Raw genomic sequence first — 24,505 nt, 5'->3', positions numbered from 1 at the left:
CTACCCATGCCCGCAGTACCCCTTCTTTCTCTCTTACTTTCTGCAACCTCTATCTCTGTCTTTTGGTGCTGGGACGAGCTCCTCTCTGCTCAAGTCCCCATCTCCAACTGACTAACCCTCTAACTAACTCCTCCCTCTTTTTTCCATCACATCTCCACTCTCTGCACCCACACCCTCTTCCTAGTAACCCTCTCCAGACTGGGATGAGGCCATCCTCCCATGTGGTACGCCCAGGTGCCCTGACTGGAGTAATGAGATGTTTGATGATGGTGTCAGAGTCCTGGGTAGTGCCCTCACCTTACCTGAGAGTGGAATACCACACCTCTGGATGAGGTCCAGTACCTCTGTGGTGACAGAACACTCAGGGGCACTATACAAACACTGGGGGCAGAGTTATCTCCAGGCACCATCCTGCCCAGAGCCTTGAAGAGGTCACTTAAAGCAGTGCCATATTGGCGCTGTTATACTGATTAAAATGATACCTGAGGTGAAGAAATTAGTTTTGTAGATTTTCTCCAATCTTTGAAGTTTCTTTGTATTCATAAGTTTGTGAATCGGAGAGGGACAGTGCAGGGTGACTGTGGGTAGGGTCTTCAGCTTTGTTTCATCTGCTTTGCTGTGTTTGAGTGTCTTTTCTTCTTCTTTATTTAAGATTTTGCGCCAGTGCAGTCCTACCAGCAGGCAGCACTTTTGCACAGATTGAGTTCTTCAATCTGAGATTGAAGTCTTCAAGAAATTGGTGCCGGTGGCACTAAGCAGGCTACACATGCAAAGCCACTAGCGCTATATTTTAGAAGATTTCAAAGAGCACAATCCATGTACTTCCCGCCCACAGATATAATATTAATTTTAGAAGAAAAGACACCTAGACTCAGCAAAGCTGTAGACCCTACCCTCAGTCCCAGCCCGATACACAAAGATATGAATACAGGGAAATTTAAAATATTAAAGAAAATCTACAAAGTGGATTTCTTCACCTCAGGTATTATTGTAATGAGTATAACAGCTCCAATATGGCCCTGTATGTACTTTACTTAGTGAAATGCTGCTGACAGGTTCTCTTTAATGGGTGAATTATTGTTACCAGGTAAGCCAGTTAGAAAAAAGAGAAAAGTTCTACAATTACCATCTACGGTACGTAATATGCAAGGATTTTTTCTGCCCAATTGCCACCATTATTTTTTAATTGCACAATTGACTCATTTTAGAGCAGAGATGCACAATCTTTTCTGATCCCAGGCCATATTGTCATATTGTATCACTCCCGAGAGGTGCAATAAAACTTAATGGGGTATACACTCTTGATACATTTCTGACATAGAAAAAGTTTATATACCATAAATGCATGTTCAGTAGCAAAACAGAAAGTGGAACTTGCCCTTGTGGAAAGAATTGGGGTTCCCTTTATACCTAGTTAGCAGAAAAGAGAAGTCCATGGGTGCACGTGGATCTTCCCATTGTAAACTCAAATGCCATGGACTGCAATAGAGATATCTACATAGAGTGATGGCAACCTGGAACTTGTATATACTATAATGAAAGACTAAGGTTATGTGTCCACGTTCAGGAAACGCTGCGTTTTTGACGCAGCGTTGAGCTGCAGTGTCAAAAACGCAGCGTCCAGATGTTACAGCATAGTGGAGGGGATTTAATGAAGTCCCGTCTCCACTATGCATTAAAAAACGCATGCGGCATACCCGCAAAAACGCACATGCGGTGCGTTTTTTACGAACGCAGCATGTCCTTACATTGCAGAAAAAACGCAAGGACAGCGCAGGTGACCTGCCAGTGACCTCAGGTGCAGATTTGGTCAGGATTTTACCTGCATAAAATCCTGACCAAATCCTGATGCAATCCTGAACGTGGACACATACCCTTAGGGTATGTGTCCACGTTCAGGATTGCATCAGGATTTGGTCAGGATTTTTCATCAGTATTTGCAAGCCAAAACCAGGAGTGGGTGATAAATGCAGAAGTGGAGCATATGTTTCTATTATACTTTTCCTCTAATTGTTCCACTCCTGGTTTTGGCTTACAAATACTGATGGAAAATCCTGACCAAATCCTGATGCAATCCTGAACGTGGAGACATACCCTTAGGGTATGTGTCCACGTTCAGGTTTGCTTCAGGCTTTGGTCAGGATTTTATGCAGGTAAAATCCTGACCAAAAATGCACCTGAGGTCACTGGCAGGTCACCTGCGGTGTTTCTGCGTGTTTTGCTCATTGTAGCAACATGCTGCGTTCTGAAAAAACGCACCCCATGTGCGTTTTTGCGGGAAAAACGCATGTGTTTTTTAATGCACAGTGGAGACGGGATTTCTTGAAATCCCCTCCACTATGCTGTAACATCTGGACGCTGCGTTTTTGACGCTGCGGCTCAGCGCTGCGTCAAAAAAGCAACGTTTACTGAACGTGGACACATACCCTAATTGTCCTAATATGTATGGAGGACGCAGAGATGGCTATGTGCACTCTTCTTTTCTCTGATATGGAAGCTTATTGTAAAAGGTTTTGCATTTATAAATCATTTCTAAGTTTTAATTTGATGACTTTTTGCATGCTTAATTATAAATTAAAGAGCAAAAGAAAAAATCAAGGAGCAGATAATCTACAGATAAACAGGTAATACTGATTGTATTGATTAAAAGATTTTAGAGATTTTTTAAAAATATGAATGACCTAGGTGACATCGCATTATTAATGGATTTTTTTTTAATGAAAAGCATTAGTTATTTTTTTCATTAAAACATATTTTTAACAGGTGAGAAAAGAGTTTGGGGATGTATTTAGTCTGCAGTACTTTTGGAAGAAAATGGTGGTAGTCAACGGATTTGAAGTGGTGAAGGAAGTTCTGATCAACAAGTCTGAAGACTCAGCAGATCGTCCTCGATTTCCCATTTATGAAACAGTGGGATATACTGGAGACACCAAAGGTAATGTACTACTGTCCTTATAAAGTGTGTGCTGTATGACAGTAATGATGTGCTGTTTGCATGGCTTGAATTCAGTTTACCGTCAGCACAGCTCATTCCTGATGTTGCTGCGGGGTTCCTATGGATTCAACTTAAAACCCTTTTGTCTATACTATATATGTTATTAGTGAAAAATAGAGTGAGAAAAGTTTAGTGTAACCTGTAAATTGAGTACAAAATGAATGTCATGTGATAAATGTTGGTTTGCAGGCCAAAGCTTCAGGAATCCAAAGTATTCAATTATATAAAGGTAATGTCCATAATACAGCTCTGGCAAAAATTAAGAGACCACCGCATCAAAACCCTGATGCCCAATCTCCAGACCCGAACCCCATTGAAAACCTCTGGAATGTAATCAAGAGGATGATGGATAGTCACAAGTAGGGTTGAGCGACTTTTCATTTTTTGAGATCGAGTCCGGTTTCACGAAACCCGACTTTCTCAAAAGTCGAGTCGAGCGAAATCGGCCGATCTTATTGAAAAGTCGGGGTCGGGGATCGGCCAAAACACAAAACCCAATGCATTTCAATGGGGAAACATACTTTTTTAATATTTGCTTCAGCGCAATAATGTTGAAAAGCCGGTAATTCAATTGCCGGCTTTTCATTTCTCCTGCCTAAACCCGACATGATATGAGTAGTGTTGAGCATTCCGATACCGCAAGTATCGGGTATCGGCCGATATTTGCTGTATCGGAATTCCGATACCGAGATCCGATACTTTTGTGGTATCGGGAATCGGTATCGGGATCGATATTAATGTGCAAAATAAAGAATAAAAACAAAAAATGTTGATATACTCACCCTCTGACGCGCCCTGGTTGTAACCGCCAGCTTCCGTTCATAAGAATGAGCGCTTGAAAGTCCTTTCCTTAGATGACGTCGCGGCCTGTGATTGGTCGCGGAGCGGTCACGTGACCGCAACGCGACCAATCACAAGCCGTGACGTCATCTAAGGTCTTTCGAGCGCTTGAAAGACCTTAGATGACGTCACGGCTTGTGATTGGTCGCGTTGCGGTCACGTGACCGCTCCGCGACCAATCACAGGCCGCGACGTCATCTAAGGACTTTCAAGCGCTCATTCTTATGAACGGAGGCTGGCGGTTACAACCAGGGCGCGTCAGAGGGTGAGTATATCAATATTTTTTATTTTTATTCCTTATTTTACACATTAATATGGATCCCAGGGCCTGAAGGGGAGTTTCCTCTCCTTCAGACCCTGGGAACCATCAGGATACCTTCCGATACTTGGTGTCCCATTGACTTGTATTGGTATTGGGTATCGGTATCGGCGATATCCGATACTTTTCAGGTATCGGCCGATGCTATCCGATACCGATACTTTCAAGTATCGGACGGTATCGCTCAACACTAGATATGAGACACGGATTACATACAGTAAACCATCTCATATCCCCCTTTTTTTGCATATTCCACACTACTAATGTTAGTAGTGTGTATGTGCAAAATTTTGGCGCTGTAGCTATTAAATTTAAGGGTTAAATCGCAGAAAAAATTGGCGTGGGCTCCCACGCAATTTTCTCCACCAGAGCGGTAAAGCCAGTGACTGACGGCAGGTATTAATAGCCAGGAGAGGGTCCATGGTTATTGGCCCCCCCGTGGTTAAAAACATCTGCCCCAAGCCACCCCAGAAAAGGCACATCTGGAAGATGCGCCTATTCTGGCACTTGGCCACTCTCTTCCCACTCCCGTGTAGTGGTGGGATATGGGGTAATGAAGGGTTAATGGCACCTTGCTATTGTAAGGTGACATTAAGCCAGATTATTAATGGAGAGGCGTCAATTATGACACCTATCCATTATTAATCCAATTGTTTGAAAGGGTTAAAAAACACACACACACATGATTAAAAAGTATTTTAATGAAATAAACACTGTCCTCATATGACCTGGAGTGTGGGAAAAAGTTCCCAGGCTGCAGTTCATGAGGACATCCAGCAGGGGGCGCATCACCGCGACTGAAGGTAACTATAGGTCATTGACCTACATTTCCTTCATTCGCCAGGGTTTACAGGCACGAGCACAGCTGCATTAGCAGGGCTCCTGCCTGTAAAATATGTTAACCCCTTCAGATGGATTACCTCATGGGACGTGACAGTTCATCAGAGGGTATGTATATTGTGGGTTTATTATTTTTCCAAGCGAGGGTCTTCAAATGGATTGAGAGAGCAATAAAATATTAAAACAACCGGTGTGTTTATTTCGTTAAAATACTTTTTAATCATGTGTGTGTGTGTTTTTTAACCCTTTCAAACAATTGGATTAACATAATTGACACCTCTCCATTATTAATCTGGCTTAATGTCACCTAACAATAGCAAGGTGGCATTAACCCTTCATTACCCCATATCCCACCGCTACACAGGAGTGGGAAGAGAGTAGCCAAGTGCCAGAATAGGCGCATCTTCCAGACGTGCCTTTTCTGGGGTGGCTGGGGGCAGATGTTTGTAGCCAGGGGGCCAATAACCATGGACCCTCTCCTGGCTATTAATATCTGCCCTCAGTCACTGGCTTTACCGCTCTGGCGGAGAAAATTGCGCGGGAGCCCACGCCAATTTTTTCCGCGATTTAACCCTTAAATTTAATAGCTACAGCGCCAAAATTTTGCACATACACACTACTAACATTAGTAGTGTGGAATATGCAAAAAAAAGGGGGATATGAGATGGTTTACTGTATGTAAACCATGTCTCATATCATGTCGGGTTTAGGCAGGAGAAATGAAAAGCCTGCAATTGAATTACCGGCTTTTCAACATTATCGCGCTGAAGTAAATATAAATATATACACTCACCGGCCACTTTATTAGGTACACCTGTCCAACTTCTTGTTAACACTTAATTTCTAATCAGCCAATCACATGGCGGCAACTCAGTGCATTTAGGCATGTAGACATGGTCAAGACAATCTCCTGCAGTTCAAACCGAGCATCAGTATGGGGAAGAAAGGTGATTTGAGTGCCTTTGAACGTGGCATGGTTGTTGGTGCCAGAAGGGCTGGTCTGAGTATTTCAGAAACTGCTGATCTACTGGGATTTTCACGCACAACCATCTCTAGGGTTTACAGAGAATGGTCCGAAAAAGAAAAAAAATCCAGTGAGCGGCAGTTCTGTGGGCGGAAATGCCTTGTTGATGCCAGAGGTCAGAGGAGAATGGGCAGACTGGTTCGAGCTGATAGAAAGGCAACAGTGACTCAAATCGCCACCCGTTACAACCAAGGTAGGCCTAAGAGCATCTCTGAACGCACAGTGCGTCGAACTTTGAGGCAGATGGGCTACAGCAGCAGAAGACCACACCGGGTACCACTCCTTTCAGCTAAGAAAAGGAAACTGAGGCTACAGCTGAGCTCATCGAAATTGGACAGTAGAAGATAGGAAAAACGTTGCTTGGTCTGATGAGTCTCGATTTCTGCTGCGACATTCGGATGGTAGGGTCAGAATTTGGCGTAAACAACATGAAAGCATGGATCCATCCTGCCTTGTATGGAGCATCTTTGGGATGTGCAGCCGACAAATCTGCGGCAACTGTGTGATGCCATCATGTCAATATGGACCAAAATCTCTGAGGAATGCTTCCAGCACCTTGTTGAATCTATGCCACGAAGAATTGAGGCAGTTCTGAAGGCAAAAGGGGGTCCAACCCGTTACTAGCATGGTGTACCTAATAAAGTGGCCGGTGAGTGTATATATATATATATATATATATATATATATATATATATATATATATATATATATATATATATATATATATATGTGTCTCTCTATGACGTGTGTATATATATATATATATATATATAAACCGAAACCCGACTTTGGATTACAGATCGTGTACCGCCGACCCGATCCCAGAGTGGGATCGGGTCGGGTTTCACGAAACCCGACTTTGCTAAAAGTCTGCGACTTTTGAAAAGTGCCGATCTGTTTCGCTCAACCCTAGTCATAAGTCATCAAACAAAGAAAAACTGCTTACATTTTTGCTCTATGAGCAGTATTAAAGACTAGTGGAAAGCATGCCAAGACGCATGAAAGCTGTGATTAAAAAATCATGGTTATTCCACAAAATATTGATTTCTGAACTCTACTTGAGATAAAACATTAGTATTGGTGTTTCTAAATGATTATGAACTTTGCATTATTTGAGGTCCGAAAACCCTGCTTTTTTTTTTTTTCATTTTGACCATTTCTCCTTTTCAGAAAAAAAATACAAAATGTTTTGCTTGCAAATTCAGAGACATGTTGTCAGAAGTTTATAGAATAAATTAACAATTTACATTTTACTCAAAAATATACCTATAAAGAGAAAAATCGGACAAACTGAACATTTTGCAGTGGTCTCTTAATTTTTGCCAGAGCTGTATATCTCTCATTGAGCATAGTTCATAAAATAGAGTGATTTCCATAAAGTAAGCTTTAGGACCCACTACACTTCGTTTACTCAATGGACAGAACTGATAAAGGTGATGGTTAGACAAAGGAACCTCAGATACTACAATTTCATTGGATTTGGATACGGGTAGGAATTTGGCAGTTTTTGCTTAACCCCTAAAACCCATTTGACGTACTATCCCATCAAGGTGACCTGGGACTTAATTCCCAGGGACAGGATAGTACGTCATAGCTATCGGCCGCGCTCACGGGGGGAGCACGGCTGATCGGGGCCAGGTGTCAGCTGACTATCGCAGCTGACATCCGGCACTATGTGCCAGGAGCGGTCAGGGACCGCCCCCGGCACATTAACCCCCAGCACACTGCGATCAAACATGATAGCAGCATTCCGGGGGCATACGGTAGCATATCGCAGGGAGGGGACTCCCTGCGTGCTTCCCTGAGACCCTCGGTACAAGGCGATGTGCTCACCTTGTACCGAGTGTCTCCTCCCTGCAGGCCCCGGATCCAAAATGGCTGTGGGGCTACTTCTGGGTCCTGCAGGGAGGTGGCTTACCAGCGCCTGCTCAGAGCAGGCGCTGGTAAGCCAGGAGAAGTGCACATCAGATCGCTGATCTGACATAGTGCACAGCAAAGTGTCAGATCAGCGATCTGTCACTTAACTGTGATGTTCCCCCCAGGGGAAAAGTAAAAAAAAAAATATTTGCATGTGTAAAAATTAAATAAATAAATAAATTCCTAAATAAATAAAAATATTGTTCCAATAAATACATTCCTTTATCTAAATAAAAAAAAAAAAAAAAGTACACATATTTAGTATCGCCGGGCCGTAACGACCCGACCTATAAAACTGTCCCACTAGTTAACCCCTTCAGTGAACACTGTAAAAAAAAAAAAAAATAGCACGCGATCAAAAACACGGATATAAATAACCGTGGTACCACTGAAAACATCATCTTGTTCCGCAAAAAAAGAGCCACCATACAGCGTCATCAGCAAAAAAAAAAAAAAGTTATAGTCCTCAGAATAAAGCGATGCAAAAATAATTATTTTTTCAATAAAATAGTTTTTATCGTATAAAAGCACCAAAACATAAAAAAATGATGTAAATGAGGTATCGCTGTAATCGTACTGACCCAAAGAATAAAACTGCTTTATCCATTTTACCAAACGCGGAACGGTATAAACGCCTCCCCCAAAAGAAATTCATGAATAGCTGTTTTTTGGTCTTACTGCCTCACAAAAATCGGAATAAAAAGCGATCAAAAAATGTCACATGCCCAAAAATGTTACCAATAAAAACATCAACTCATCCCACAAAAAACAAGACCTCACATGACTCTGTGGACCAAAATATGGAAAAATTATAGCTCTCAAAATGTGTTAGCGCAAAAAAAATATTTTTTGCAATAAAAAGCGTCTTTTAGTCTGTGACGGCTGCCAATCATAAAAATCCGCTAATAAAACTCTATAAATAGTAAATAAAACCCCCCTTCATCACCCCCTTTGTTAGGTAAACATAAAAAAATAAAAAAATGTATTTATTTCCATTTTCCCATTAGGGTTAGGGCTAGGGTTAGGGCTAGGGCTAGGGTTGGAGCTAGGGTTAGGTTTAGGGCTAGGGTTAGGGCTAGGGTTAGGGTTAGGGCTAGAGTTAGGGCTAGGGTTAGGGCTAGGGTTTGGATTACATTAACGGTTGGGATTAGGGTTAGGGGTGTGTCAGGGTTAGGGATGTGGTTAGGGTTATGGTCGGGATTAAGGTTAGGGGTGTGTTTGGGTTAGGGTTTCAGTTAGAATTAGGGGTGTCCACTGCTTAGGCACATCAGGGCTCTCCAAACGCGACATGGCGTCTGATCTCAATTCCAGCCAATTCTGCGTTGAAAAAGTAAAACAGTGCTCCTTCCCTTCCTAGCTCTCCCGTGCGCCCAAACAGGGGTTTACCCCAACATATGGGGTATCAGCATACTCAGGACAAATTGGACAACAACTTCTGGGGTCCAATTTCTTTTGTTACCCTTGGGAAAATAAAAATTAGGGGGGCTAAAAAAACATTTTTGTAGGAAAAAAATGATTTTTTATTTTCACGGCTCTGCGTTATTAACTGTAGTGAAACACTTGGGGGTTCAAAGTTCTCACAACACATCTAGATGAGTTCCTTAGGGGGTCTACTTTCCAATATGGTGTCACTTGTGGGGGGTTTCTACTGTTTAGGTACATTAGGGGCTCTGCAAATGCAATGTGACGCCTGCAGACCATTCCATCTAAGTCTGCATTCCAAATGGCACTCCTTCCCTTCTGAGCTCTGCTATGCACACAAACGGTGGTTACCCCCCACATATGAGGTATCAGCATACTCAGGTAATATTGGACAACAACTTTTGGGGACCAATTTCTCCTTATACCCTTGGGAAAATACAAAACTGGGTGTTAAAGATAATTTTTGTGGGAAAAAATGATTTTTTATTTTCATGGCTCTGCGTTATAAACTGTAGTGAAACACTTGCGGGTTCAAAGCTCTCACAACACATCTAGATAAGTTCCTTAGGGGGTCTACTTTCCAAAATGGTGTAACTTTTTTGGGGTTTCAATGTTTAGGCACATCAGTGGCTCTCCAAACGCAACATGGCGTCCCATCTCAATTCCAGTCAATTTTGGATTGAAAAGTCAAACGGCGCTCCTTCCCTTCCGAGCTCTGCCATGCGCCCAAACAGTGGTTTACCCCACATATGGGGTATCAGCATACTCGGGACAAATTGCACAACTTTTGGGGTCCAATTTCTTCTCTTACCCTTAGGAAAATAAAAAATTGGGGGCGAAAAGATCATTTTTGTGAAAAAATATGATTTTTTATTTTTACGGCTCTGCATTATAAACTTCTGTAAAGCACTTGCTGGGTCAAAGTGCTCACTACACATCTAGATAAGTTCCTTAGGGGGTCTACATTCCAAAATGGTGTCAGTTGTGGGGGGTTTTAATGTTTAGGCACATCAGGGGCTCTCCAAACGCAACATGGCGTCCCATCTCAATTCCAGTCAATTTTGCACTGAAAAGTCAAACGGCGCTCCTTCCCTTCCGAGCTCTGCCATGCGCCCAAACAGTGGTTTACACCACATATGGGGTATCACTGTACTCAGGACAAATTGCACAACAAGTTTTGGGGTCCAATTTCTACTCTTACCCTTGGAAAAATAAATCAAATTGGAGCTGAAGTAAATTTTGTGTGAAAAAAGTTAAATGTTCATTTTTATTTAAACATTCTAAAAATTCCTGTGAAACACCTGAAGGGTTAATAAACTTCTTGAATGTGGTTTTCAGCACCATGAGGGGTGCAGTTTTTAGAATGGAGTCACACTTGGTTATTTTCTATCATATAGACCCCTCAAAATGACTTCAAATGAGATGCGGTCCCTAAAAAAAAAATGGTGTTGTAAAAATGAGAAATTGCTGGTCAACTTTTAACCCTTATAACTCCCTAGCAAAAAAAATTTTTGGTTCCTCATTCATCCCTGATTTTAATGCCATTCCTGGCATAAATGTGGAGGAGAAAGATTTTAGACCAATTAATTTTTTAAATTTATGATAAATAGTTTGCTAGAGCATATTGTCATGCAAACAAATTTGCTTCCTAATTTATCAGCTAGAATCCACAATCCTATTATGCTATGTCAAATTTATGGACGCCAACTAATCTTATGGGAATTAAAAAAATTTTGGACTTATATTTGCCATAGGGCTTGTTAAAAAAACAAGAATTTGGCCCTACTGGTCTAACTACCCTTTCAAGCCACCCCTATGTTTTCAGTCATTTTCCCTAGGACCCATTATGAAATGCTCAAAACACTGGCATTTTAATGAATATAGTCAATACATTCACAGAAATGCCCCAGAACATAACAGACTATATAAAATAATCAAACTCAACATTGAAGACTTGACAAAAAAGTTCTTAAAGCTCTGCACTAGTGATGATCGAGCATACTCGTTGCTTGAGATTTTCCGAGCATGCTCGGGTGGTCTCCGAGTATTTGTGACTGCTCAGAGATTTAGTTTTCCTTGCCACAGCTGCATAATTTGGGGCTTTTAGACAGCTTGATTACATGTGGGGATTCCCTAGCAACCAGGCAACCCCCACATGTACTCAGGCAGGCTAGCAGCTGTAAATCATGCAGCTGCGTCAACAAAAGCTAAATCTCCGAGCACTTACAAATACTTGAAGACCACCCGGAAAACCCAAACAACGAGTATACTCGCTCATCACTACTCTGCACCTTAACACTAGAGATGAGCGAACTTAAGAAAACGTTCATCTATGTCAAATTAGGCAAAAATAAAGCACATTTCTATTTGTGTTTGGTATCCTGAGCATTTTTCCTCAATGTTGGCAAAATTCGGTCAAAGATACGTAAATGATCGTGTTACTACTAGAGTTGAGCGACTTTCATTTTTTTAAGATCGAGTCGGGTTTTGTGAAACCCGATTTTGTCCAGAGTCGAGTCGAGTGCAGTCGGCCGATTATCGCTAAAAGTCGGGGATCGACCGAAACACGAAACCCAATGCAAGTCAATGGGGAAGCATAGTCGGCAGTGAGTGGAGGCCAGGAAAACACCTACAGTGCCCATTTTAATGCCAAAAACATCCATTCTTGTTTCTGAAGCTTGTCAATCTTAATTAACTTTATAATAATAGTTGGGCATAGGGAATTGGGGGTCATTTGGCAAAAGTTGTGGGGGGAGTAGGGCTGGCTCAAGTTTTTCGTGGGCCCAGGAAATGTGGACTACGTCACGGCGGTGTTGCAGGGAAAGGTAAGTATTTCAACGTTGCAAGTGCTGTGATCCTGAGCAAGCAGGGGGGGCCCACTCGTTCGCATTGGCACTGGCACAGGGCCCCTCAAAGTACAGCGGTGTGTTTGCATGGCGGGGGCGCCTCCCACCAGCAGCGACACTTTTGCGTACTCTGAGGGGCCCTGTGCCAGTGACGTCGCCAACGAGTATGCCCCCCCACCTGATGAAGGAACCTGCACTTTCATCTGCACCTTCCTCTCTGTCCCTGTGTAAGGTGGTATAACATGCGGGAAGGGGAACCTTACTTTCAGCAGGGTCAGATTCTGGCTGTGTAGACTATAAGGGGAATGTAGTGGTCTAGGTCAATGTACCAGCAGACTCATCTAGCAGTGGCTGGGCAATGGGCAGGATGAGGAGGAAACAGATATAGGGCCAAAGAATAAAGTAGGCTAAATGCAGTTCAAAATTGGTAACAGGACTAAACAGGCGGCATTGCTTTGTTCAGTGGAGTAGCAAACCCAAGAGCAGCAGACACTGTTTCACGGGCCTAACCACACTAGTAGGCCAAATGCAGTTTAATATCTGATAGTATAGGGCGAAAGCCAGAATGTGGAAGCTCAGCTTTGTTCAGTTGAGGACAACACCAGGCAGGGGCAGACAGACACCTTTAGTAGGCCGGAACAGCCAATTTTTTTAAAAAACAGCAGTTAGTAAGAGGCAGAAGGTAGAAGCTCAGCTTTATTCAGTTGAGGACAACACCAGGCAGGGGCAGACCCCTTTAGTAGGCCGGAACAGCCAATTGCATTTTTAAAAATGGTAATTTGGAACTGAAGGTTGAAGCTCAGCTTTATTTAGTTGAGGACAACACCAGGCAGGGGCAGACAGACACCTTTAGTAGGCCGGAACAGCCAATTGCATTTTTAAAAATGATAATTTGGAACTGAAGGTTGAAGCTCAGCTTTATTCAGTTGAGGACAACACCAGGCAGGGGCAGACAGACACCTTTAGTAGGCCGGAACAGCCAATGGCATTTTTAAAAATGGTAATTTGGAACAGAAGGTTGAATCACAGCTTTATTCAGTTGCAGCTTCTTGGCAATAATATACAGAAGACGAGACAGGACAACACTCGTTGGATGCCATATCTGTGTTTTCACTGGAAAAAAAACTGTAATTTAACTACTTGTAGGAGAAAGTTTTTGTAGCTGGAGGCCACTTTTTGTATTGTACCAGTTTTTGGTTGTATGTTTGGAACTGAAGGTTGAAGCTCAGCTTTATTCAGTTGAGGACAACACCAGGCAGGGGCAGACAGACACCTTTAGTAGGCCGGAACAGCCAATTGCATTTTTAAAAATGGTAATTTGGAACTGAAGGTTGAAGCTCAGCTTTATTCAGTTGAGGACAACACCAGGCAGGGGCAGACAGACACCTTTAGTAGGCCGGAACAGCCAATTGCATTTTTAAAAATGGTAATTTGGAACTGAAGGTTGAAGCTCAGCTTTATTCAGTTGAGGACAACACCAGGCAGGGGCAGACAGACACCTTTAGTAGGCCGGAACAGCCAATGGCATTTTTAAAAATGGTAATTTGGAACAGAAGGTTGAAGCACAGCTTTGTTCAGTTGAGGACAACACCAGGCAGGGGCAGACAGACACCTTTAGTAGGCCGGAACAGCCAATTTTTTTAAAAAAACAGCAGTTAGTAAGAGGCAGAAGGTAGAAGCTCAGCTTTATTCAGTTGAGCACAACACCAGGCAGGGGCAGACCCCTTTAGTAGGCCGGAACAGCCAATGGCATTTTTAAAAATGGTAATTTGGAACAGAAGGTAGAAGCTCAGCTTTATTCAGTTGAGGACAACACCAGGCAGGGGCAGACATTCACTTTTAGTAGGCCGGAACAGCCAATTGCATTTTTAAAAATGGTAATTTGGAACTGAAGGTTGAAGCTCAGCTTTATTCAGTTGAGGACAACACCAGGCAGGGGCAGACAGACACCTTTAGTAGGCCGGAACAGCCAATTTTTTTTAAAAAACAGCAGTTAGTAAGAGGCAGAAGGTAGAAGCTCAGCTTTATTCAGTTGAGGACAACACCAGGCAGGGGCAGACCCCTTTAGTAGGCCGGAACAGCCAATTGCATTTTTAAAAATGGTAATTTGGAACTGAAGGTTGAAGCTCAGCTTTATTCAGTTGAGGACAACACCAGGCAGGGGCAGACAGACACCTTTAGTAGGCCGGAACAGCCAATGGCATTTTTAAAAATGGTAATTTGGAACAGAAGGTAGAAGCTCAGCTTTATTCAGTTGAGGACAACACCAGGCAGGGGCAGACATTCACCTTTAGTAGGCCGGAACAGCCAATTGCATTTTTAAAAATGGTAATTTGGAACTGAAGGTTGAAGCTCAGCTTTATTCAGTTGAGGACAACACCAGGCAGGGGCAGACAGACACCTTTAGTAGGCCGGAACAGCCAATGGCATTTTTAAAAATGGTAATTTGGAAATGAAGGTTGAAGCTCAGCTTTATTCAGTTGAGGACAACACCAGGCAGGGGCAGACATTCACCTTTAGTAGGCCGGAACAGCCAATGGCATTTTTAAAAATGGTAATTTGGAACAGAAGGTAGAAGCTCAGCTTTATTCAGTTGAGGACAACACCAGGCAGGGGCAGACATTCACCTTTAGTAGGCCGGAACAGCCAATTGCATTTTTAAAAATGGTAATTTGGAACTGAAGGTTGAAGCTCAGCTTTATTCAGTTGAGGACAACACCAGGCAGGGGCAGACAGACACCTTTAGTAGGCCGGAACAGCCAATTGCATTTTTCAAAATGGTAATTTGGAACAGAAGGTAGAAGCTCAGCTTTATTCAGTTGAGGACAACACCAGGCAGGGGCAGACATTCACCTTTAGTAGGCCGGAACAGCCAATTGCATTTTTAAAAATGGTAATTTGGAACTGAAGGTTGAAGCTCAGCTTTATTCAGTTGAGGACAACACCAGGCAGGGGCAGACAGACACCTTTAGTAGGCCGGAACAGCCAATTGCATTTTTAAAAATGGTAATTTGGAACTGAAGGTTGAAGCACAGCTTTATTCAGTTGCAGCTTCTTGGCAATAATATAAAGAAGACGAGACAGGACAACACTCGTTGGATGCCATATCTGTGTTTTCACTGGAAAAAAAACTGTCATTTAACTACTTGTAGGAGAAAGTTTTTGTAGCTGGAGGCCACTTTTTGTATTGTACCAGTTTTTGGTTGTATGTTTGGAACTGAAGGTTGAAGCTCAGCTTTATTCAGTTGAGGACAACACCAGGCAGGGGCAGACAGACACCTTTAGTAGGCCGGAACAGCCAATTGCATTTTTAAAAATGGTAATTTGGAACTGAAGGTTGAAGCTCAGCTTTATTCAGTTGAGGACAACACCAGGCAGGGGCAGACAGACACCTTTAGTAGGCCGGAACAGCCAATTGCATTTTTAAAAATGGTAATTTGGAACTGAAGGTTGAAGCACAGCTTTATTCAGTTGCAGCTTCTTGGCAATAATATAAAGAAGACGCGACAGGACAACACTCGGTGGATGCCATATCTGTGTTTTCAATGGAAAAAAACCTTTCAGTTAACTACTTGCAGGAGAAAGTTTTTGTAGCTGGTGGACAATTTTTTTTTAAAAAAAGCAGTTAATAAGAGGCAGAAGGTAGAAGCTCAGCTTTATTCAGTTGCAGCTTCTTGGCAATAATATAAAGAAGACGCGACAGGACAACACTCGGTGGATGCCATATCTGTGTTTTCAATGGAAAAAAAACCTTTCAATTAACTACTTGCAGGAGAAAGTTTTTGTAGCTGGTGGACAATTTTTTTTAAAAAAAAGCAGTTAATAAGAGGCAGAAGGTAGAAGCTCAGCTTTATTCAGTTGCAGCTTCTTGGCAATAATATAAAGAAGACGCGACAGGACAACACTCGGTGGATGCCATATCTGTGTTTTCAATGGAAAAAAACCTTTCAGTTAACTACTTGCAGGAGAAAGTTTTTGTAGCTGGTGGCCAATTTTTGTACTGTACCAGTTTTTTGTTGTATGTGTTTTTGTTTTTAATGTTAAAATGTCTGCATTTGATATCTCTCCAGTATTTTCTTTTTTATAAGCAAAATACTGCAGTTTTACATCGGTTACATGGATACACGGGCAGGCAGCTTGGTGGTTAGTGGAGGAGTATTTAAAGTAGGGACCGCAGACAGGCTATCAAAGGCCTAAAATAACAAACAATAGGCTCATGGCAGTTTTAAATCGGTTACATGGATACACGGGCAGGCAGCTTGGTGGTCAGTGGAGGAGTATTTAAAGTAGGGACCGCAGACAGGCTATCAAAGGCCTAAAATAACAAACAATAGGCTCATGGCTGTTTTACATCGGTTACATGGATACACGGGCAGGCAGCTTGGTGGTCAGTGGAGGAGTATTTAAAGTAGGGACCGCAGACAGGCTATCAAAGGCCTAAAATAACAAACAATAGGCTTATGGCAGTTTTACATCGGTTACATGGATACACGGGCAGGCAGCTTGGTGGTAAATGGAGGAGTATTTAAAGTAGGGACCTGTTGTGAATTCTGTTTTTGGGCTCCCTCTGGTGGCTACTGGTGGTACTGGTTGACTTTGGTCTTGTGTTTCCAGTGCACCTGTTTTCATCAGGAAATTGGGAGTTTCCTATTTAGTCTGGCTTCTCAGTCACTCTAGCGCCGGCAATCAATGTTACCAGAGCACCTCTGTTGCTTGCTACCTGCTCCTAGTCTGCAATTCAGCTAAGTTGAATCTTTGGCATTTTTTGTGTTTGTTTTGTCCAGCATGCATTTATATATCTCGTGCTGCTGGAAGCTCTAGTGATCTGAAATTACTACTCCGGTGTCATGAGTTGATAACGGAGTCAAGGTAGTTTCAGGATGGCTGCTTAGGGTTTTGAGGTAACCGCAAAGTCCTCTTTTGTATTTTCATCTATCTAGTCAGAGGGCCTCACTTTGCTGAATCTATATTCATACTGCGTTTGTGTTTTCCTCTTACCTAACCGTTATTATATGTGGGGGGCTACTATAACTTTTGGGGTTTCCCTGGAGGCAAGCCAGGTCTGTGTATTCCTCTTCTAGGGGTAGTTAGATCTCCGGCTGGCGCGAGGTGTCTAGGGATAAACGTAGGCACACCCCCTGGCTACTTTTATTTGCGTGTTAGGTTCAGCATCGCGGTTACCTGAGATACCATCTTCCTAGAGCTAGTCCGTTTTTGCCCGTGTCCCTGCCATTGGGAATCATGACAGGGACCGCAGACAGGCTATCAAAGGCCTAAAATAACAAACAATAGGCTCATGGCTGTTTTACATCGGTTACATGGATACACGGGCAGGCAGCTTGGTGGTCAGTGGAGGAGTATTTAAAGTAGGGACCGCAGACAGGCTATCAAAGGCCTAAAATAACAAACAATAGTCTCATGGCAGTTTTACATCGGTTACATGGATACACAAGCAGCTTGGTGGTCAGTGGAGGAGTATTTAAAGTAGGGACTGCAGACAGGCTATCAAAGGCCTAAAATAACAAACAATAGGCTCATGGCTGTTTTACATCGGTTACATGGATACACGGGCAGGCAGCTTGGTGGTCAGTGGAGGAGTATTTAAAGTAGGGACCGCAGACAGGCTATCAAAGGCCTAAAATAACAAACAATAGGCTTATGGCAGTTTTACATCGGTTACATGGATACACGGGCAGGCAGCTTGGTGGTCAGTGGAGGAGTATTTAAAGTAGGGACCGCAGACAGGCTATCAAAGGCCTAAAATAACAAACAATAGGCTCATGGCTGTTTTACATCGGTTACATGGATACACGGGCAGGCAGCTTGGTGGTCAGTGGAGGAGTATTTAAAGTAGGGACCGCAGACAGGCTATCAAAGGCCTAAAATAACAAACAATAGGCTTATGGCAGTTTTACATCGGTTACATGGATACACGGGCAGGCAGCTTGGTGGTCAGTGGAGGAGTATTTAAAGTAGGGACCGCAGACAGGCTATCAAAGGCCTAAAATAACAAACAATAGGCTCATGGCAGCTTTACATCGGTTACATGGATACACAGGCAGCTTGGTGTTCAGTGGAGGAGTATTTAAAGTAGGGACCGCAGACAGGCTATCAAAGGCCTAAAATAACAAACAATAGGCTCATGGCTGTTTTACAGCGGTTACATGGATACACAGGCAGCTTGGTGGTGAGTGGAGGAGTATTTAAAGTAGGGACCGCAGACAGGCTATCAAAGGCCTAAAATAACAAACAATAGGCTCATGGCTGTTTTACATCGGTTACATGGATACACGGGCAGGCAGCTTGGTGGTCAGTGGAGGAGTATTTAAAGTAGGGACCGCAGACAGGCTATCAAAGGCCTAAAATAACAAACAATAGGCTCATGGCAGTTTTACATCGGTTACATGGATACACAGGCAGCTTGGTGGTCAGTGGAGGAGTATTTAAAGTAGGGACCGCAGACAGGCTATCAAAGGCCTAAAATAACAAACAATAGGCTCATGGCTGTTTTACATCGGTTACATGGATACACGGGCAGGCAGCTTGGTGGTCAGTGGAGGAGTATTTAAAGTAGGGACCGCAGACAGGCTATCAAAGGCCTAAAATAACAAACAATAGGCTTATGGCAGTTTTACATCGGTTACATGGATACACGGGCAGGCAGCTTGGTGGTCAGTGGAGGAGTATTTAAAGTAGGGACCGAAGACAGGCTATCAAAGGCCTAAAATAACAAACAATAGGCTCATGGCAGCTTTACATCGGTTACATGGATACACGGGCAGGCAGCTTGGTGGTCAGTGGAGGAGTATTGCAAGGAGTGTCTGTCCCAGTACTCCCAAAATATAAATAGATGTTAATGTCAAGCAAAACAACCAAAAAAAAAAAAAAGGTGGCATACTTAGGTACAGGGGTGGGCTCATCTGCTGAGTTTCTGACATAGTAATTTGGCAGTAACTATTTAATGGTGCCAATATAGGACACAGACACAGACTACTTTAAGTTGCATCATAGATGTCTACAAATTTGTATTGTCAGTGCCAGACATTGAATGATGTCAGCGAATAGACTAAAGATTGGTGGAGCTGTGCGACATAATTTTGCACGTGGTAGAGCACAGTTTGAGCTGGGGGAGGGGGGAACTCTCTTGAGGCCGGCGGGACCGCCCCAGGGCCCCTCATGTTACAACGGTGTGTCTGACGTTGGGTGCGCACCACCACCGCCAGAGACACTACATTGTACTATGAGGGACCCAGTAGCAATGCCGTCAACCAAAAGCGAGCACACCCACCTCTTCAGACAAACAGCAGTCTCACGGGTGCTTGCGCCAAGTCGCGATACCACGGCCCCGTGTGGGGAGTTTGGCCATTTAGGGAGGTGTAAACATGTCGTATGCTGTACAATCAGCTGCAGCAAATTAGACATTAGAAAAGTAATTCACAGGCAAGAGCTTTTCATAGGAAAGCTAGGTGTCGGCCGGGCAAGGTGGGGCAAAAGATTTCGAAATCCAGTTGTGGTTCATTTTAATGAATGTTAGATCGTCAACATTTTGGGTAGCCAGACGAGTCCTTTTTTCGGTTAATATTGAACCTGCAGCACTGAATACTCTTTCTGATAGGACACTTGCTGCCGGGCAAGCAAGCTCCTGCAATGCATATTCTGCCAATTCTGGCCAGGTGTCTAATTTTGATGCCCAGTAATCAAATGGGAATGACGGTTGAGGGAGAACATCGATAAGGGATGAAAAATAGTTAGTAACCATACTGGACAAATGTTGTCTCCTGTCACTTTCAATTGATGCAGCAGTACCTGTCCTGTCTGCGGTCATAGCAAAATCACTCCACAACCTGGTCAGAAAACCCCTCTGTCCAACGCCACTTCTGATGTGTGCACCCCTAACACTCCTAGTCTGTTGCCCCCTTGAGCTCGTGTGAGAACGATCACGTGCGCTGTGTGCTGGGAATGCCTGAAGCAAACGGTCAACAAGAGTTGATTGTTTGGTTGCTAATATTAGTTCCAAGTTCTCATGTGGCATAATATTTTGCAATTTGCCTTTATAGCGTGGATCAAGGAGGCAGGCCAACCAGTAATCGTCATCGTTCATCATTTTCGTTATGCGTGTGTCCCTTTTTAGGATACGTAAGGCATAATCCGCCATGTGGGCCAAAGTTCCAGTTGTCAAATCTCCGGTTGTGATTGGGTGAGGGGCAGTTGCAGGCAAATCTACGTCACTTGTGTCCCTCAAAAAACCAGAACCCGGCCTTGACACGCAACCAATTTCCAGTGCCCCCGGGAAAGGTTCCGCATTAAAAATATACTCATCCCCATCATCCTCCTCGTCCTCCACCTCCTCTTCGCCCGCTACCTCGTCCTGTACACTGCCCTGACCAGACAATGGCTGACTGTCATCAAGGCTTTCCTCTTCCTCTGGTGCAGACGCCTGCTCCTTTATGTGCGTCAAACTTTGCATCAGCAGACGCATTAGGGGGATGCTCATGCTTATTACGGCGTTGTCTGCACTAACCAGCCGTGTGCATTCCTCAAAACACTGAAGGACTTGACACATGTCTTGTATCTTCGACCACTGCACACCTGACAACTCCATGTCTGCCATCCTACTGCCTGCCCGTGTATGTGTATCCTCCCACAAAAACATAACAGCCCGCCTCTGTTGGCACAGTCTCTGAAGCATGTGCAGTGTTGAGTTCCACCTTGTTGCAACGTCTATGATTAGGCGATGCTGGGGAAGGTTCAAAGACCGCTGATAGGTCTGCATACGGCTGGCGTGTACAGGCGAACGTCGGATATGTGAGCAAAGTCCATGCACTTTGAGGAGCAGGTCGGAGAACCCAGGATAAGTTTTCAATAAGCACTGCACCACCAGGTTTAAGGTGTGGGCCAGGCAAGGAATGTGTTTCAGTTGGGAAAGGGAGATGGCAGCCATGAAATTCCTTCCGTTATCACTAACTACCTTGCCTGCCTCAAGATCTACTGTGCCCAGCCACGACTGCGTTTCTTGTTGCAAGAACTCGGACAGAACTTCCGCGGTGTGTCTGTTGTCGCCCAAACACTTCATAGCCAATACAGCCTGCTGACGCTTGCCAGTAGCTGGCCCATAATGGGACAACTGGTGTGCAACAGTGTCATCTGCCGATGGAGTGGTTGGCCGACTGCGGTCTGTGGAAGAGCTGTAGCTTCTGCAGGAGGACGAGGAGGAGGAGGAGGAGGGGGTACGAACGCCTACAGCCAACTGTTTCCTAGACCGTGGGCTAGGCACAACTGTCCCGAAATTGATGTCCCCTGTGGACCCTGCATCCACCACATTCACCCAGTGTGCCGTGATGGACACATAACGTCCCTGGCCATGCCTACTGGTCCATGCATCTGTAGTCAGGTGCACCTTTGTACTCACAGATTGCCTGAGTGCATGGACGATGCGCTGTTTAACATGCTGGTGCAGGGCTGGGATGGCTTTTCTGGAAAAAAAGTGTCGACTGGGTAGCTCGTATCGTGGTTCAGCGTACTCCATCAGGGCTTTGAAAGCTTCGCTTTCAACTAACCGGTAGGGCATCATCTCTAACGAGATTAGTCTAGCTATGTGGGCGTTAAAACCCTGTGTACGCGGATGCGAGGATAAGTACTTCCTTTTTCTAACCAGAGTCTCATGTAGTGTGAGCTGAACTGGAGAGATGGAGATCGTGGAACTTGCGGGTGTGCCGGTGGACATGGCAGACTGAGAGACGGTTGGAGACGGGATTGTTTCCGCCGGTGCCCTAGATGCAATATTTCCGCCTACAAAACTGGTGATTCCCTGACCCTGACTGCTTTTGGCTGGCAAAGAAACCTGCACAGATACTGCCGGTGGTGCGGAAAATGGTGGCCTTACAGTGACGGAAGGGATGTTGCGTTGATGACTAGCTTCATTGGCCGAGGGTGCTACAACCTTAAGGGACGTTTGGTAGTTAGTCCAGGCTTGAAAATGCATGGTGGTTAAGTGTCTATGCATGCAACTAGTATTGAGACTTTTCAGATTCTGACCTCTGCTTAAGCTAGTAGAACATTTTTGACAGATGACTTTGCGCTGATCAATTGGATGTTGTTTAAAAAAATGCCAGACTGCACTCTTCCTAGACTCGGATCCCTTTTCAGGGATTGCAGACTGAGCTTTAACCGGATGGCCACGCTGTGCTCCAACAGGTTTTGGCTTTGACACGCGTTTTGGGCCAGATAGGGGCCCGGCAGATGGAACCTGTTGCGATGTTGATGCCTGCTGCGGCCCCTCCTCCACCTCCGCTTCTGAACTACTGCTGCCTGCACCCTGTTCCCCCAATGGCTGCCAATCGGGGTCAACAACCGGGTCATCTATTACCTCCTCTTCGAGCTCGTGTGCAACTTCGTCTGTGTCACTGTGTCGGTCTGTGGTATAGCGTTCGTGGCGGGGCAACATAGTCTCATCAGGGTCTGATTGTGGATCTGTACCCTGAGAGGGCAATGTGGTGGTCTGAGTCAAAGGAGCAGCATAGTACTCTGGCTGTGGCTGTGCATCAGTGCACTCCATGTCAGAATCTACTTGTAATGGGCATGGCCTGTTAAGTGTTTCACTTTCTAAGCCAGGGACGGTATGTGTAAAGAGCTCCATGGAGTGAGCCGTTGTGTCGCCTGCTGCATCCTTCTCTCTTGTTGTAGTTTTTGCTGAGGAGGCCAAGGAAGCGACTTGTCCCTGACCGTGAACATCCACAAGCGACGCGCTGCTTTTACATTTACCAGTTTCAGAAGAGGAGGCAAAAGAGCTAGAGGCTGAGTCTGCAATGTAAGCCAAAACTTGCTGTTGCTGCTCCGGCTTTAAAAGCGTTTTTCCTACTCCCAGAAAAGAGAGCGTTCGAGGCCTTGTGTAGCCAGACGACGAAACTGGCTCCACAGCTCCAGACTTAGGTGGAATATTTTTATCCCCACGACCACCTGATGCTCCACTACCACTACCATCATTACCAGCTGACAATGAACGCCCACGGCCACGACCTCTTGCACCAGACTTCCTCATTGTTTTAAAAAATTAACCAAAGTAACTTTATTTGTTGCTGTCAAACAACTTACACGGTGAGCTATAACTTCAGTATGATTTCTATATCCCTTAACAGGTTGGTGAGACCACAAGGAAAATCAGGCACAATGTTACACACTCTGTTTTCTGTGGCACAAAATCACAGAGATGACACACACGCAGGACTGTCACTCAAGCACTAATGTCAATATTATTCTCCCACCTAATTTTTTTTTTTTTTTTCTCAGGGAGACTTTAGAAACCAAATAAGATAAAATGTTTTTTTCAGGGACAATTTAGAAACCAAATACTAATAAAAAAAAAAAAAAAAAAATAGCCTTTCTATGGCCCACAATTAGAGAGAGAGAGGTGGCACACCCAGGAGTCAAGACTGGCACACAAGCTGAAAGGGCAATATTACTCTCCCACTGTTTTTTTATGTATTTTTTTTTTCAGGGAGACTTTAGAAACCAAATAATATTAAACAAAGCAAAAAAATAAATAGGCTTTCTATGGCCCACAATTAGAGAGAGAGAGGTGGCACACCCAGGAGTCAAGACTGGCACACAAGCTGAAAGGGCAATATTACTCTCCCACTGTTTTTTTATGTTTTTTTTTTTTTTCAGGGAGACTTTAGAAACCAAATAATATTAAACAAAGCAAAAAAATAAATAGGCTTTCTATGGCCCACAATTAGAGAGAGAGAGGTGGCACACCCAGGAGTCAAGACTGGCACACAAGCTGAAAGGGCAATATTGCTCTCCCACTGTTTTTTTATGTATTTTTTTTTTTTTTCAGGGAGACTTTAGAAACCAAATAATATTAAAAAAAGCAAAAAAATAAATAGGCTTTCTATGGCCCACAATTAGAGAGAGAGAGGTGGCACACCCAGGAGTCAAGACTGGCACACAAGCTGAAAGGGCAATATTACTCTCCCACTGTTTTTTTATGTATTTTTTTTTTTTCACGGAGACTTTAGAAACCCAATAATATTAAAAAAAACAAAAAAATAAATAGGCTTTGTATGGCCCACTGAATGAGAGATGGCACACACAGGAGTGGCACACAAGCCCTGACTGAGGCCAATATTTTTCTCCCACTGATTGATGTAGTGTTTTTGTGTTGAGGTAGATTTTAGAACACAAATCAAGGAAAAAAATAAATAGGCTTTCTATGGCCCACTCAGTGAGAGATGGCACACACAGGGATGGCACTGTAGCAGAAATGCCAATCTTAATCTTCCACAAAAAAAAAAAAAAAACAG

At 43.8% G+C, this 24,505-nt stretch overlaps 1 protein-coding gene across 1 annotated transcript in view; it reads left to right on the top strand.

Annotated features, from left to right (window-relative positions):
• Positions 1–24,505, top strand: part of LOC143788173 (cytochrome P450 2D14-like) — a 388,662-nt gene that overhangs the window by 41,140 nt on the left and 323,017 nt on the right. Inside the window, exon 2 of the mRNA XM_077277600.1 lies at positions 2,764–2,935. Within this exon, the coding sequence (XP_077133715.1) occupies positions 2,764–2,935 (172 nt within the window). The remainder of the gene's footprint in view (positions 1–2,763; positions 2,936–24,505) is intronic.

This window comes from Ranitomeya variabilis, chromosome 8 (genome assembly GCF_051348905.1).
Source record: "Ranitomeya variabilis isolate aRanVar5 chromosome 8, aRanVar5.hap1, whole genome shotgun sequence".
NCBI lineage: Eukaryota > Metazoa > Chordata > Amphibia > Anura > Dendrobatidae > Ranitomeya > Ranitomeya variabilis.
This window is presented reverse-complemented; position numbering and strand designations above follow the sequence as displayed.